The sequence below is a fragment of the Mastigoproctus giganteus genome, chromosome 8, assembly GCF_048544385.1.
Source record: "Mastigoproctus giganteus isolate SK-2022 chromosome 8, ASM4854438v1, whole genome shotgun sequence".
In the NCBI taxonomy this organism is placed as follows: Eukaryota; Metazoa; Arthropoda; class Arachnida; order Uropygi; family Thelyphonidae; genus Mastigoproctus; species Mastigoproctus giganteus.
The window spans coordinates 100007925-100024489 of NC_143582.1; the positions used below are offsets into that span (position 1 = coordinate 100007925).

Genomic DNA, 16565 nt, shown 5'->3' on the forward strand with positions numbered 1-16565 from the left:
TGTGAGGCACCCAAGGTTTGTCTTGATCACCAATTTTACATCTGAAATAAAAAGAATACAAAAGTTTTGTAATGTCATAGATATTTTTCCTTTGAGTCTTCGGGGGTAAACAGTCCACAAACATAACAAAAATTGTCTGGATGATTGATACACTTCCTATGTGTCTGCTTATTCATTGTAGCACTAAATGAATTTCTGAAAATGTAAATTCAGTTTTGAACACTACAATATAAAAACAACAAATTTAATTTTTATCACTGCACAGTACACAGATGTGGCAACACACGTGTGAAAACACTGAAAGGAAAAATATTTGCAACTCGACAGGTAGAGCCAGAAATTATTTTACTGCTACCCCAAGGGTTGCGGGCCGCACCCTCCTATTCTCAAGGGGCTGTTTATGTGTGGAGTCTCAGATTTACAGCCCTGAGAACATGTCACAATCAGTTAATACTTGGAAAATCTTGGCACACCCTACAAATATCCTCACCAAAACACTAAGAGTGCTCTCTTCAAATTGTAAATTGTTGCATTGGAATTTGAACCTAAGAACCACAGAGTCTGATTATAGAGGTAGAAGTCTGATTATGTTTATCACAAGAAAACCGAGGTCAGAATCTATTGCTGAAATTAAGAGAATTACCTTATATCTCTTAAAATAAATCTATATGTCTTACATTACTGGCTAGATTATGCGAAATTGGTATGTTTTGGTAAAACTTAACTCCTTCTATATTTAATAACTGTGACGTGATGTGACGTGAAACTGTTATGGTGATTTTCGAAATCTATGCATAAAATTTGATTAAAAACAGCATTTAAGTTTTTGGAGGTGAAAATCGTGCTGGCTGGTATTACCAGAAAGGAAAGTAGATGAATTATGTTGAATTTATAAAATGCTGAGGAGAGTATAACAGAATGATGCATGATTAGATACTGAGTTGTAAAATGTGGCTTCAAAAGTATAAATACTGTAAAGTGTGGCTTCAAAGATTAAATATTGTATGAAATAAACAAATGTTACCTGCATAGGAAATGATTTGTGTGCAATAAAACTGAACCATAAACAATTCCTAGAATTTAAACAGTTCCTATCATTCCTTTTCTAAAACTAAAATCAAGTGAAAAGAGGGTTATATTGGGTATCTTCCTTTGTAGGACCATAAAAAAGCAATATGTGGGAAAGCATTTTAAACTGGAGTGCTATAAATGTTAAATGCATGACATGGATTCATCATGGGATCAGAAGCAAAGGGTGTTAGAGGTGGGAGAATATTATAAGTAGGAGTGTTATTATTGGAGTTTGCTGGGTATACTTATCAGGCATTCTGATCTTTGAAGTTGTGTTATCAAATTTGGTTGTACTAACATTTGATGATAATAAACATGGAAAGAAAAATAAAAAGATAGAAATAAGATGTTAAAGTTTAGGGGGCAAAAAATCTAAATTGCAACTTGTTACACACCTCCGTAGCCGAGTGGGCAGGAGCGGGAGTGCAGTAGCACACGCTCTTTGAGTAGACCGGGGTTCAAGCCCCTGACTGCTGAATACGGTCGATCTGCCAACCCGCACTGGACCAGCGTGGCAGATTATGGTCCATTTCCCTCAGCATGAATTGTTGAGGAGGCTTCCATCCTGCAGTGGGTTGATAATGGCTGCACTTATACTTTTTTTTTTACACATAGTATTGTAAAAATGGGCCTACTTTGAGAGAAAGTAGACCACTTTTACAATTTAAACAAAGTATTCATGATTTTCATGATTTCCCTTAATTCCCTGATTTCTTCCTTTATTTATGTTTGCAAAATATACCAAAATTTTCACACAGTTTCTTCCCCAAAGTATTACTGCCAGGTTTCTTTTAACATCAGTCACATCAACCTTCTGGACTACTTACTTTTCTTTTAGGTAGCATATTTAAGGGCAAATGCAAATATAAAAGATGTTTAGTGTTCACGAATGCTTCCTGTAAATATCATGAGATCTAGAAACTCAGTAATCCATTACTAATTATCAGTAAATTGTCAGTCATGAATAGCAGCAGACAAACTTATGACTTAATATTTTCCTATTGTTAGAGTGGGATAAAAATGTTCATAGCTCCCAGATAAAATTTTCAACTTGCACTTGGATACTAACTTTGCTAACACCTTCAGGTGAAAGGACAAAGAAATCAGCAGAGAATAAATTTGCCATTTCTGAGATAGGTTTTCCAGATTTGTCCCTCAAAAAAAAAAAAAAATAAAATAAGATACAAAATGGGTGGTGCCAGATAATAAATTACTAAATTTCAGAAGTTAAACTGCATTTTAATAGCAGTCACTGGCTTTAAAGAATGGTTGATGAATTCTCTCATTCTTTGAGAGATCACTCTTTGAAAAAAAATACTTCTAAATTGATCCAAAGGCAGTAAATTTTTTGACAAAAGAAAATGAAGCTTTTATCTAATTTCTAATTTGGCTAGTAAAAATTTACTTTTGTTCTGAGAATGGCTGTTATTAAGTTTGGTTTTGTTAGTTTTATTATTGTGGAATTTTAAGTTACAGGCAACCCCCATATAACATGGTACTTCTACAACACAGTTTCATTCTAACACGGTTGATAAAGTGCGGCAATCCTCACACAACACTACTTATATAACATGGTTTTGCTCTAACAAGGTTAGGGAATTATGGCAACCTCGCATAACACGGTATTTTTGAGCTTTTGTGTGGGCGGAAACTCTGCTATTATGTTGGATGTAATTTTTCAACATTTCCATTCTTTTTTTGTGAATCCCTGCTTTTGGCTCGCTAATCGTTATGCAAAAAAAAAAAAAAAAAATATTGGGAAATCCCCATGTTACGTTCTGTGCTTGTTCCACGAATTCAACAAGCATGAACTCATGGAAAAATCTAGTTTTCAAAGTTTTATTACTATTGAATAACTTGCCAGGCCTTCCAAAAGATTTAAGTCATCCCAAGTTGAAGTAATGTTCCTCCCACCTAGAACAACTTCTTTAATTAGAACAAGTTTAAAAGGTAGATATAATCTACCTTTGAAACTCATTACATCAGAAAATGGTTACAATGGATTTTGGAAAAAATTGATTCTGAATTGAAGATGGAAAATTGAAGTGATGGAGGCATGGAAACATTTTTTAATTGTGGACTGTATTGGAATCATATCTGTATTGCTCAAAGAAGTAAAACCGTCAACATTAGATGCATGTTGGAAAAATGTATGGCCAGAGTCGGTTCATTCAGGAAATATGGTCAAACTGACAGAAAACTGAATCTGTGCAATAGTGGAACTTGCTAAGTCAGTTGGTAGAAGGGGAAGGTTTTGATGATATGACTACTGAAGCCCTGGTGGGTGGCACAGTTGGTAGAATTGCCGTCCTTCCCACACCAGATGGAAAAGAGCTAAGTTCAAATCCTGTCGTGAAGGGAGGAATTTTTGTGGTCTTTTTCACAACGTAGCTGAGTTACTCAGCCTCAGGCGAGGGTAGCATGGGTTTTTCATCCAGAAAAATGTAAAATCAACCTCAGAACACTGCCTTAGTGAGCAACATTGCCTTAGTGCTGATACTCCTAAAAAAAATGGCATCAGAGCCAAATCAAATCAATCCATTGATAGTGCAGATGAAAATTCTGAACTTCCATATTTTACACTAAAAGAGTATACAGAAAGGCATAAAGTTAGCCGAGCATTTAGAATCTTAGTTTTTCAAATTCAGATTCTTTGACTGAAAGGAGCCCAAAGTTCAAAAGGGAGCTTCAAAAATGCTTAGTTCCATACAATGAAATTACAAAGATTTATAAAGCAAAAGCAAACAAACTCAGATTAATGATTTTTTAAAGAGAGCAGAAGATACACAAAATCTAGAATGGTGTATTTTTGTCAGTTTTGTTAATGAAATGGTGTATTTTTGTTAGCTCTTGGAATGTAACCCCCCTTTTTGTACTGGTTCCAGTGGCGCATTATACTTTCATGGGCCCCAAGGCAAAATGGAACTTGGGGGCCCAATCTAAAGAAAAAAACTAATAAAGAAAGACCATTTTTGAAAAAAAAAATGTAATTTTCAAATTAATCTTCAAGTAAAGTTCATTGACCTTGGCAGGTAGAAAGTTCAGTTTCCGATAAAAATCACTTAAAAAAATATTAGTCAAAAACAGCATCATCATCTTCATCACTATCCTAACACCTACTTGTACCTGTGCTTCCTGAGCAATAAGCTCATCCACGCTTTATTCCTCTATCCTATCAGTTTTAATCTTTTGATCCGTAATCATATCCTCTGTGTGATAAATCAAACATTGAGGATATGTTACTGCCCCTGCCCCGAAGAGGCAGATTTCCACTATCTAGAACTCACTTAAACTTTAAACTTCAAAGGCAAACTTCTATAAATTGTGATTCTTGTTCCAGCCAAATTAAAAACTCTAAACATTAAAATTCATCAATATATTTTTGTATTTTATACTTTTTTCAACATTTCCTTTTTATACAACTATAAACTATAAAATCAATAAACTCCAATTCCAACTAAATCTCAACTCCATAGTCAAAAACAGCAATGAGTTTTTGAAACAGTGATTTTGGGCCCATCTCTCTGATCGGGACGCTAGGCAGATGTCTTTTTTGCATATAGGATGCTGGGCCACTTACTGGTTCTTAGTCCCGTATAATACTATTCACACTACATGAGATTTTATAGGAACCTGACTACCTTGTTATACGTGGGTTACCTGTACCTGGGAAAATAAAAATGTTAATGTAGTAAATTTGAAATCATATAATGTGTTACTTCAGTGAATTTTTACAGTGTGTTACTGTGTGAAATTTAGGTTCTTTCTTTGAGGGTTTTTTTTGAGTTACATTGTATTGTTGAACTCAAGGATTATTTGGATCTTGGTATTATATTTATCTCCTTTGGAAGAAGTTTATCTAAAATTAAAGATAATTTCTTATTATGATTATAATAGATTTTTGCTATTATAAATCCAAACCTTGATTCTGAGTTTTGCAATTTTAAATGGAAACCATGTTCTGATTTTTTTATTTATTTATTTATTTATTTTCTTTAATATTTAAATAAATTAATGAATTATTAACTGCAAAATTCACTATTTTTATATTATTCAGAAACATAATTTATGGGAAAAGTGACCAGACGTCCCGGATCATGGGGACAGTGTCAGATTTAAGTCATTTGTCCCGCATTGCAAACTGTCCTCAATTGGACGTGTAGTCTCCACACTTATATTATGAATCACGATTTTGCATTTTCTATTTTATTCTGCATCCTTGTTACATCTTTTGTCTCATAGATGGCACTGGCTGACCACATAAACAATCAACTCGCATCTGTCATTTGTGATTGAAGTTTGTGGGTAGAAGGTTAGATGGTAAGAATTAAAAAAAATATGCTGATGATTCAAAAATAAAAGAATGGAATGATGAAAGAATGCCAACAGGTATGAAATGGTTAAAAATATTTAAACGTTTTGACACAAAAAGTTTGTGTCAAACGACTGGTCCTTGAGGTTGTCACAGACATTCTCTCAGATATGCCAGACAAGCTGTACTTGCTACCTGGGAGTCTAAAACGCTGATGGAACTGATATTCGGGTTACACCCAAGTCAAATGGACCCAATTTCGGCGAAGTCCGGGCGGTCTGTAACAGCCAAATCCTCTTCTTGCACCTTCACGATGGTGAGACTGTTAGTAATCCTGGGTATAACCTCCGTGCACAAGTACATGGTGGATGACCACCCAGGTGTGAACCAATGTAAGCAGGAGTCGAGGTGTGGCGCCCACACCACATGGAGGAACGCCGCCCCTCTATGTTACCTGGCAGTACTAGGTGGTAGATGACTCTCATCAACCGGTGCAATACCACCACTTTGCCTATTGGAGGCTTGAAGTGGTGGAACCCATGTTTAGTCTCTAGATCTTCTTTAATTTAGTCTTTAATCTTCTCTGGCTTAGCTCTAGAGCTAAGTTCCAGTCAACCCTTCCCTATCTCTTCCATCATGCAGTATGATTGATGACTTTTGAAGATATCATGAACATCATGGAGAGATCCAATATTCCTTACATTTCTAGGGTACAGCTCTAAAACGGTGTTTGCAGGCTGGCCGCTAGTTAGGTAATGCTCTAGGAGGCTTCCAGATCAGCTAGTGTATAATCTTGCTACCTCTACTCTGCCAGATAGTGACTGGAGGGAGTCCGAGTAGTATGTATGCGGGGAGCGCGGTCGAGGCCACGTTATGTCAAGGATCTGGGTATATTTTTACCATGTGTACGACATATCCAAAAATTTCATTAAGTCATACAGCATGTCCCACCCACTTTTTCTTACTATTGAATACACCATGAATTGTCAAACTAATAGAGCAAGCCTATCTGCAAAAGATCTAAACCTCCCAAGCACTTCCTAATTCATTTCACAAATATACGTGGTCTCAATTCTAATCTCAATGATGTCCATTTCCACTTGCAGTCTGCCAAACCCCATGTACTTTTCTGACAGAATCTGTTATCGGTTGATTCAACTACTGCTCATCTCAGATGCCCAAATTATTTGCTGTATGATTCCTTTCGCCTCAAAGGTGGTATTTGTGCATATGTCCTTTCTGATATTCCCTGTCCGAGACTTGGCAATTTGGAATCTCCTCTCTTTGATCTTCTCTGGCTTAAAATCCCTCTACCTCATTGTGTCAAATTCATATGTTGTCTCTACCGTTCTCCCAACTCCACTAATCACTTGGAGCCCTTTGCAACTTGACTTTCTCCAGTTCAACTTTCCTAACAGTGAGGTAATTTTCCTTGGTCATTTTAATGTTCACAACTCCAGCTGGCTTCCGTTTTCTAGTCACACCGACCCAACTGGTCGAGATGCTGAGGCTTTTGCAATTTCTAATGACCTTGCACAGATTGTTCATTTACCTACAAGAATACCGAACAATCCTAATCATACAGCCAATACACTTGATCTTTTTCTCACAAACCCTTCTAAGTACACGGTCGAAGCGAGAGATCCTTTAGGCACTTCAGATCACAACCTTTATCAATGGAATAATGGAAATTATTCCATTGGATCAATGGAATAATTTCCATTATACCAAATGGATCAATGGAACCTTTATCTCATGGCTATTCCCAACCTCGTGTTGTTTGCCATTACAAGAATGCAAAATGCGATCACCTGCGAGACTTCTTTTCTTCCTTTCCTTGGTTGGATTACTGTTTCAAAACTTCTAATGTCAACGTTTGCTCAGATCGTGTCAGTGAAATTATTCTTGCAGGAATGGAATCCTTTATCCCACACTCCACTTAAAATCTCATTCTTTATCTAAACCTTGGTTATCCAATAAATGTCTAGGGCTGTTCAAGAGAAGCATGTTGCATGTCATGATTGGCTTGTTTCCAATTCTTCAGTTTCATTTTCTGCCTACACCAAAGCTCGCAACAATTGTAAAGCAGTTATTAATCAGTCCAAACTAGAGTTTGAACAGGCTAAGAGTAGAAAACTTGCTTCTTGCCCTAATGGTAGCCGAGCATTCTGGTCTCTTGCCAAAGCTATTGGCTGCAACTTTTGCCCATCTCTGCTCCCACCTCTGTCCAAACCAGATGGTTCTGTTGTCACTTCAGCCAAGGATAAAGCTTACCTGCTAGCATCCCATTTTTCTTCCAACTCATGTATTAATGATCTTGGTAAAACACCTCCCACCATTCCCAACACGCTCCATTCAATGCCTCCTGTAGTCTTCCGTCAAAAGGATGTCAGAAGGATTTTGACGAATCTTGATGCTAAGAAAGCTCCATGTCCCGATGGTATTTCTCCACTTGTTCTCCAAACCTGTGCTCCTGAACTTACTCCTATTCTTTGGTGCCTTTTTTTCACTTTCTTATTCCAAAGGTGTTTTTCTTTCTGCTTGGAAATTTACTCATATCCAGCTGTTCCTAAAAAGGGTGACAAATCTCTCCCATGCAATTATTGTCCCATTGCAATTACTTCCACTCTTTCTAAAGTAATGGAGAAATAAATTAACCACCTACTCTTAAACTGCCTAGAAACCTTCCGTCTGATCAATGATCGCTGGTATGGATTCCGTCAATGTCGATCCACTGGTGATATTGTGACTTATGTTACCCATTTATGGACTAATTCAATGGAAAGGTTCTGTGAAACACAAGTAGTTGCTCTTGACATCTCAAAGGCTTTTGATCGTGTTTGGCATAAAGGTCTTCTAAACAAGCTTCCATCTTATGGTTTGCCAACTGTTTTTAGTAATTGGTTATCCAGTTTTCTCTCTGATCGCTCACTGAGGGTGATGGTAGATGGCTCTCTGTCTTCTAACTTCTCCACTAATTCTGGTGTCCCCCAATGTTCAGTTCTTGGCCCCCACTCTTTTCCTCTTGTATATTAATGACCTTCTTCCATCGGAAATCCTATCCATAGTTTTGCCGATGATAGCACTTGCATTCCACTTTCCATTTTGAGAAACCTTGTCCTGCTCAATCAGCTTCAACTTTTCAAAAATCTGCTACCAATTCCTTAAATGCCGATCTTCAGGTAATTCTCCAGTGGGGCAAAGACAACTTAGTTGATTTCAACCCTTCTAAAACTCAATCTTTTCTTATATCTCGCAAAAAGGATTCTTCTGCTCCTATGCTTATCTTTAGTGACACTCCGATTTTTAGGCAAAATGATATATCTCTTTTGGGGATTACCCTGACTTCTAATCTCTCTTGGCACAAGCACATTACAAATATTGCTTCCTCTGCATCTAAAAAACTTGGTTTTCTCTTTCGCTCTCGGCGTTACTTTTCTCCCAAACAGCTGCTCACTCTGTATAAATCGCAAATCCGCCCTGCCATGGAATATTGTTCCCACATCTGGGGTGGTGCCCCCAAAACCTCTCTCAGGCTTCTTGATTCCATTCGGAAGAGGGCAGTTAGGTTAATTAATGATTCATCTCTAACAGAATCTCTCCACTTGCTGTCTCATAGACGTACTGTTTCTGCTGCATGCCTCTTCTACAGATACTTCCATGGGTACTGTTCTTCTGAATTGGCTTCTATAATTCCCACTCTCTCTTTCAAAACAGTCCGAACACGTGCCCCCACCAGCCAACTTCAAACTCACAGAACCAACTTTTCATCTTCCTCATTTATTCATTCAACTGCCGTTTTCTGGAACAACCTTCCTTCATACGTATTTCCTGAAAATTACAGTCTACAGAAGTTCAAGTCGAATATCTACTTTCTTCTTCTCAACCTCCAACCCAAGCACGGTACTAAGTACTATAGGTTCTAATACCTCTCGTGTTTGGGGTTTACATTAAAAAAACAAAAAAAAAAAAAAAACAAGGGACATACCCTGCAGGCATTTGAAAAAAAGAGTAATTGGATTTGCATTATGTTTGCCAGGAACCAATGGTGCAACGGAAAAAGGAAATTTTTGGTAGCAAATAAGTTGTTGATGTCAGAGAAAAAACAGAAATACCTATATTTCTGGGTATATATATACCTATATAAATGGATATAAAATACCTATATAAATGGATGTCAGATGAACTAATGAGGCATATGGCAGAGAAGAAAAATGCATGGGATACATACAAATTAACACATGACACAGAAGCCTATGATAGATACAAGTTGATATGCAACCAAGTTACAAAGGAGGTTAGGCAGGCGAAGGCAGATTACGAGAAATCCTTGGCAAGGGATGCAAAGAAAAACAGCAAAGAGTTCTTTACTTATGTAAACTCTAGAAGGAAGGGGATGAATCAGATTGGTCCACTTGATATGGATGGGTCAATTGTTGATGATCCTGCTCAGGTAGCTAACAAACTAAATGAATATTTTGCATCGACATTCACACATGAGGAGTTATTCAGCGAGGGGAATGCCAGAGGTGTACTCAACTCTAGCAGTAAGCTACAGAATCTTGAAATAACTGGGAGTAAAGTGGAGGAGAAATTGTTGAAGATAAACACAAGAAAGGCACCCGGGGTGGATGGGATCTATCCAGTTATATTGAAGGAGGCAGCAAAGGAAGTAAGCAAACCCTTAGCCATAATTATGAGAGCTTCCTTGGACTCAGGGGAGGTACCCATAGACTGGAAATGTGCAAATGTGACCCCAATTCACAAAGGAGGATCAAAGGCTGACACAAGTAATTATAGACCTGTGAGCTTAACTTCTGTTCCAGGAAAATTAATGGAGGCACTGGTTAAAGAAGCACTACAGGATCATTTAGACAAGACTTCAGTTATAGCTCAGACACAGCATGGTTTTGTTAAGGGGAAGTCTTGCCTGACCAACTTGATTGGATACTATGATGCAGTCACAAAAGAACTGGATGCAGGGAATAACTTTGATATTATATACTTGGATCTTAGAAAGGCTTTTGATACTGTTGCACATGGAAGACTGCTACACAAATTGGAGCAGTGTGACATTGGAGGCAAATTGCTGCTATGGATAAAGGGGTGGTTGAGGGGGAGAAGACAGAGAGTGGTAATCAATGGACACTGCTCATCGTGGACTGATGTTATTAGGGGAGTCCCTCAGGGCTCAGTGTTGGGTCCATTTTTGTTTTCTGTATTTATAAATGATATTGATGATGGTATATCGGGCTTAATGTCCAAGTTTGCAGACGATACAAAGGTTGGCAGGGTTGTCAAGGACACTACTGACACTATGCTGCTGCAACAGGATCTGGAAAGGTTGAGCAGATGGGCTGAGAGGTGGCAAATGAAGTTTAACATTGATAAATGTAAAGTACTACACATGGGAAACAGCAACCCCAGAGCAACGTATCAACTCTGTGGTACTACACTGACAGTGGTAGAGAATGAAAGGGACTTGGGGGTGGTTGTGCAGGCAGATATGAAGTTCTCTGAGCAGTGCAGACGGGCTGCAAGAGTAGCTCATGGAGTATTGTCAATGATATACAGGAATTTTTCCAGCAGGGATAAGGAGGTGATTATTCCATTGTATAAGGCGATGGTCAGGCCACACCTAGAGTACTGTATACAGGTCTGGAGACCTCATTTCAAGAAGGATGTAGAGCTACTGGAACGAGTACAGAGAAGGGCAACAAGATTAGTGAATGGAACAAAGGGGTGCTCTTACGAAGAAAGGCTTAAGTTTTGCAAATTACAGTGTCTGGAGACTAGGCACCAGCGAGGTGATCTGATAGAGGTGTATAAAGCCTTGAATGGTTTAAGCATGCTCAATGCTGATGGGATTCTTCCTCTAGCCCAGAAAAATCACCTGAGTGGGCATAAATTCAAATTGAGGAAAGACAGATGTAGGATAGACGTGCGGAAATTTGCCTTTAGCCAGCGGGTGGTTGGTTGGTGGAACAGACTTCCATTCCTTGTGGTGGAGGTTGATAGCCTAAATAAGTTTAAGGCTCAGCTGGACAGGTATTTTGAACGAACAGAGGGGTGAAGTGGAAGTGGGTTTTTTTTTTTTTTTGGCTGATGCTGCATAAGCTTGCTTTCTTGCATCAAATGCCTCTACTAATGCTAATGCTAATATTATATAGGTATTTCTGTGAAATAAAACTATATGTGAAAAAGAAAACAAATATAGGCTATATTTGTTTTGTTTTTTTTTTTAAGAATGGTGATATTTAATTTTATATGTTAGTTCAAAGAAGTATATCTGTTTAATTTATATTTTGTATTTGAATATTTTTTATAAATAAAAAAATTAAAAAATTATATGTGTATATTGTTTTTAGGAGTGGGGGTTGCAAAATCAATATCCCACATTGGAATTCTGATTATCTGGTCACTTTATGTATGGATTAAGTGGTTGATTAATTAATTCAATAACAAAAAGTGCTGGAAACAGAACCACAGCAGGTTACTTTTTTTTTATTTTGGAAGAGTACCCTCTACTAATAAAATACTTTTAAAATTTGTTACGGTAGTTTTTTTTAATATTGATAAAGACTACAAAGGTTAATAAAAATAAAAGTTATGTAGCAAGAATTTTTCGACAAACAAGTTATAGTTTTTTTTTTTCATATTTATTATGCTTGAGTGAATATATAGTAAGAGTTCTGATCCTTTTTCCTTTTTTTTTTCTTCCTGCAGACTGTATGCCATGCTTGTGGTGCTACTTCTGAACCATTGCCTTTTACTCAAATGGTGCACTATGTTTCAACATCTGCTCTATGGTACGTTTCTCCATGAATGCATTCTTTTTATTGATATGACATACAGTTCCTGTTGTCTTTATTTTATTACTTTTATTAAAGCCTACGGAGAAATATTATCACCATTTCAAGGAAATGTGTACAAAAATAGCAAATTAATTAATTAATATAGCAAGAAATTTTTTTAAAGATTTAAAAAAATACTTTTAAAGAAATTGTAATAGAAAAAGAAATAAAACAGTATCACTTACATCAGCATTTCCCAAATTGGGGTCTACAGACCCCTGACGGTCCGTACACCAGTTCCAGGGTGACCACAAAATGGACCTTCTGGAACTGGTCAAATTATTTGTTCTATGTATAGCAAATTGATGATAAATAAAGTTATTTATTTATCATCTACTATACAGGGTGTTTCAGTTAAACGTTTCAGAACTTCTCAGAGGGGTAGGGTACATCCTGACAACTCGAAATCATATAGCAATGTGGGGTCGGAAATGCTTTCCTGAAGCGGTGTTGTACACAGAAGCACCATAAAAAGAAAAGAGACCGTAAGTGAGAAATCGTTTTAATAATACATGAAAAGAAGCAAAAGGTACATGGATTAAAGTAAGTGTTCGAAGTTTCTTCCACGGGCTACAATGCACGCCTCACATCTCCGACGCATGGACATCCGAACATTCTGGAATACTCCAGGCGAATTTCGAATTTCTTCAGCAGCTACTGCGATTCTTGCAACCAGCTCCTCAGCATTGTCAACAGGGGTGTCATAAACTAGCGATTTCATATGACCCCAGAAATAAAAATCAAGACATGATAGGTCGGGTGACCGAGCAGGCCAACGCACGGGACCACCACGTCCGATCCACTGTTGACCAAATGTGACATCCAGGTAGTTACGAACATCTCCGCTATAATGGGCAGGGGCTCCATCGTGTTGGAACCACATTGTCTGTTGCGTCGATGCAGAAATCTGTTCATCTCTAAAAAGTTGTGGCAATATTTGCTGCAGAAAGATCAAGTAGATAGGTCCGGTTAGACGACACGGTAACAGGTAAGGTCCGATGAGGTGATCTCCCATAATACCGGCCCATACATTGACCGAAAATCGAATCTGTGCTGCACGACATCGTATTGCATGCGGGTTCTCGACCGCCCAGATATGGTCGTTATGCGTGTTGAAAATTCCTTCCCTTGTGAAGGATGCCTCATCGGAAAACAACACTTCAGCAGGAAAAAGGGGATTTGTAGCACATTTTCCAAGGTACCACTGTGCGAAAGCAATAAGAGGTTGAAGAAACTTCGAACACTTACTTTAATCCATGTACCTTTTGCTTCTGTTCATGTATTATTAAAACGATTTCTCACTTACGGTCTCTTTTCTTTTTATGGTGCTTCTGTGTACAACACCGCTTCAGGAAAGCATTTCCGACCCCACATTGCTATATGATTTCGAGTTGTCAAGATGTACCCTACCCCTCTTAGAAGTTCTGAAACGTTTAACTGAAACACCCTGTATATTTATTATATATCAGTTATTATATATTTATGTAAAAATAAGAATAAAGTTGTTTTAAACTTGAAACTTTGAATTTTCTTTTCAGAAAACCCAGTGTTTATACATGTACTGTATATATATGTGTGTATATATATGTGTGTGTGTATATATATGTATATTATTCTTTAGTAATATGATAATTTATGTTGTATTTTACTTTTAATATACTTTTATAGTGGTTTTCCTTAAATTATTTCTAGATTTTTCTGTTGTCCCGGTAGCTGTTTTAGCAATGCCCGGGTACGAACAGAGTACATATTATTATTTTATCTTTCTATTGTGGTTTATTGTGTTTATTTTCTTAATTACGGGTGTTTTCTACTCATAGGTATTATGGTTAATACATTACTGGTCTTTAAGCTAGCCTAAACTCGGTTATCTTAAATGCCCAGGGCCTATTCATTTATTATTTTTCAACTTGTTACGTATTGCTAAAGAAATTGTCATATTAATTATAGATGAAAAACTGTAGCAATACTACTTTATGACAAAATGATAAAATATTAAACATTTTTATACATTTATTGTATTACATCTTTATACATATTTGTATTACATCACATGGTCGTCAATCCCCTACTTCATCGGGGGCTTTGAGCGGATTGACGGTCCATTCGATGTAATGCATTACTTACTTACCCGTTTCTGTTTGTATCTATCACAGCTTTGCTATTTTGTCCGATACTGAATTCTAAGTTTCTTTTAAATTCCCATTTTTGTCCCTTTCCCATTGCTATTAGTTAAATAGGTATTATTTATTATAAATTTATTATGAACCGAATTAATATCCCATAATTTCTACAGCAACTGTGATAGAATACACAAAGCCCAACGGGGGAGTTTTTTAAAAAATTACAATAACTTTACTTACTTGATGTGTATAAGTGGAGGTCGTAGTGTCGAATCAGGAAAGTTTCCCATCCTACTTGATGTGTTTCGGTGGAGGTCGTCGAGTCGAAAAAGGAATGTTTCGCACCCTTAACTTGTTTTATAGATGGCTATTTTTATGGCTTTGTCGCTTTAGCGTTTCCCTGTGTTCCGATGGTGTTTTGGCGGAAGTCCCCGAACTTCAGGCCAAGGTCTATTATGGTGGTTTTGTGGCAGGTTAAATGAATTTATTTAGTTGTGTATTTACAATATTTTTACATTTATTTTATGTCTCACCTCGGACTTACATTTATTTTATGTCCGAGGTGAGACATAAAATAAATGTAAAAATATTGTAAATACACAACTAAATAAATTCATTTAACCTGCCACAAAACCACCATAATAGACCTTGGCCTGAAGTTCGGGGACTTCCGCCAAAACACCATCGGAACACAGGGAAACGCTAAAGCGACAAAGCCATAAAAATAGCCATCTATAAAACAAGTTAAGGGTGCGAAACATTCCTTTTTCGACTCGACGACCTCCACCGAAACACATCAAGTAGGATGGGAAACTTTCCTGATTCGACACTACGACCTCCACTTATACACATCAAGTAAGTAAAGTTATTGTAATTTTTTAATAAACTCACCCGTTGGGCTTTGTGTATTCTATCACAGTTGCTGTAGAAATTATGGGATATTAATTCGGTTCATAATAAATTTATAATAAATAATACCTATTTAACTAATAGCAATGGGAAAGGGACAAAAATGGGAATTTAAAAGAAACTTAGAATTCAGTATCGGACAAAATAGCAAAGCTGTGATAGATACAAACAGAAACGGGTAAGTAAGTAATGCATTACATCGAATGGACCGTCAATCCGCTCAAAGCCCCCGATGAAGTAGGGGATTGACGACCATGTGATGTAATACAAATATGTATAAAGATGTAATACAATAAATGTATAAAAATGTTTAATATTTTATCATTTTGTCATAAAGTAGTATTGCTACAGTTTTTCATCTATAATTAATATGACAATTTCTTTAGCAATACGTAACAAGTTGAAAAATAATAAATGAATAGGCCCTGGGCATTTAAGATAACCGAGTTTAGGCTAGCTTAAAGACCAGTAATGTATTAACCATAATACCTATGAGTAGAAAACACCCGTAATTAAGAAAATAAACACAATAAACCACAATAGAAAGATAAAATAATATATATGTATATATATATATGTATATATATATATATATATGTGTGTGTGTGTATATATATATATATGTGTGTGTGTGTATATATGTATATATATATATATATATGTGTGTGTGTGTATATATATATATATGTGTGTGTGTGTATATATGTATATATATATATATATATGTGTATATATATTTGATTTAAGTTGTAATGTATAACATGGCTAGTAAAATAGCTACTCAAGAAAAACCAAAAAAAAAAAAAAAACCCCAAAAAAAAACAAAACCAAAAAACCTATATGGGTGCTAAACGTAGCCTGGAAAAAATACATATATGCCAAAAATAACATAAAATAAGCAATACAAATGTACAATTAAAAAGTTAATTATAGGCGATCAGATACATTGAAAGGGACTTTTTCAAGGGCTAACCCGTTACTGTAGTCATCGTCCAGCATAACTTGTCCGAATGATAGTTAAAAATTAATGAGATAGAGGGCCATAAATATAAAAGGCATAGCTCGTTAATTATGGTTGGATAGCTCGTTAATTATGGTTGATACATTGAAAGGGTTAGCCCTTGAAAAAGTCCCTTTCAATGTATCTGATCGCCTATAATTAACTTTTTAATTGTACATTTGTATTGCTTATTTTATGTTATTTTTGGCATATATGTGTTTTTTCCAGGCGACGTTTAGAACCCATATAGGTTTTTTTGGTTTTTCTTAAGTAGCTATTTTACTAGCCATGTTATA

The 16565-nt window shown here is 36.5% G+C and overlaps 1 protein-coding gene across 1 annotated transcript in view; it reads left to right on the forward strand.

Annotated features, from left to right (window-relative positions):
- Window positions 1-16565, forward strand: part of ec (ubiquitin specific peptidase echinus) — a 378892-nt gene that overhangs the window by 187383 nt on the left and 174944 nt on the right. The window contains exon 6 of the mRNA XM_090378841.1: window positions 12110-12192. Within this exon, the coding sequence (XP_090234967.1) occupies window positions 12110-12192 (83 nt within the window). The remainder of the gene's footprint in view (window positions 1-12109; window positions 12193-16565) is intronic.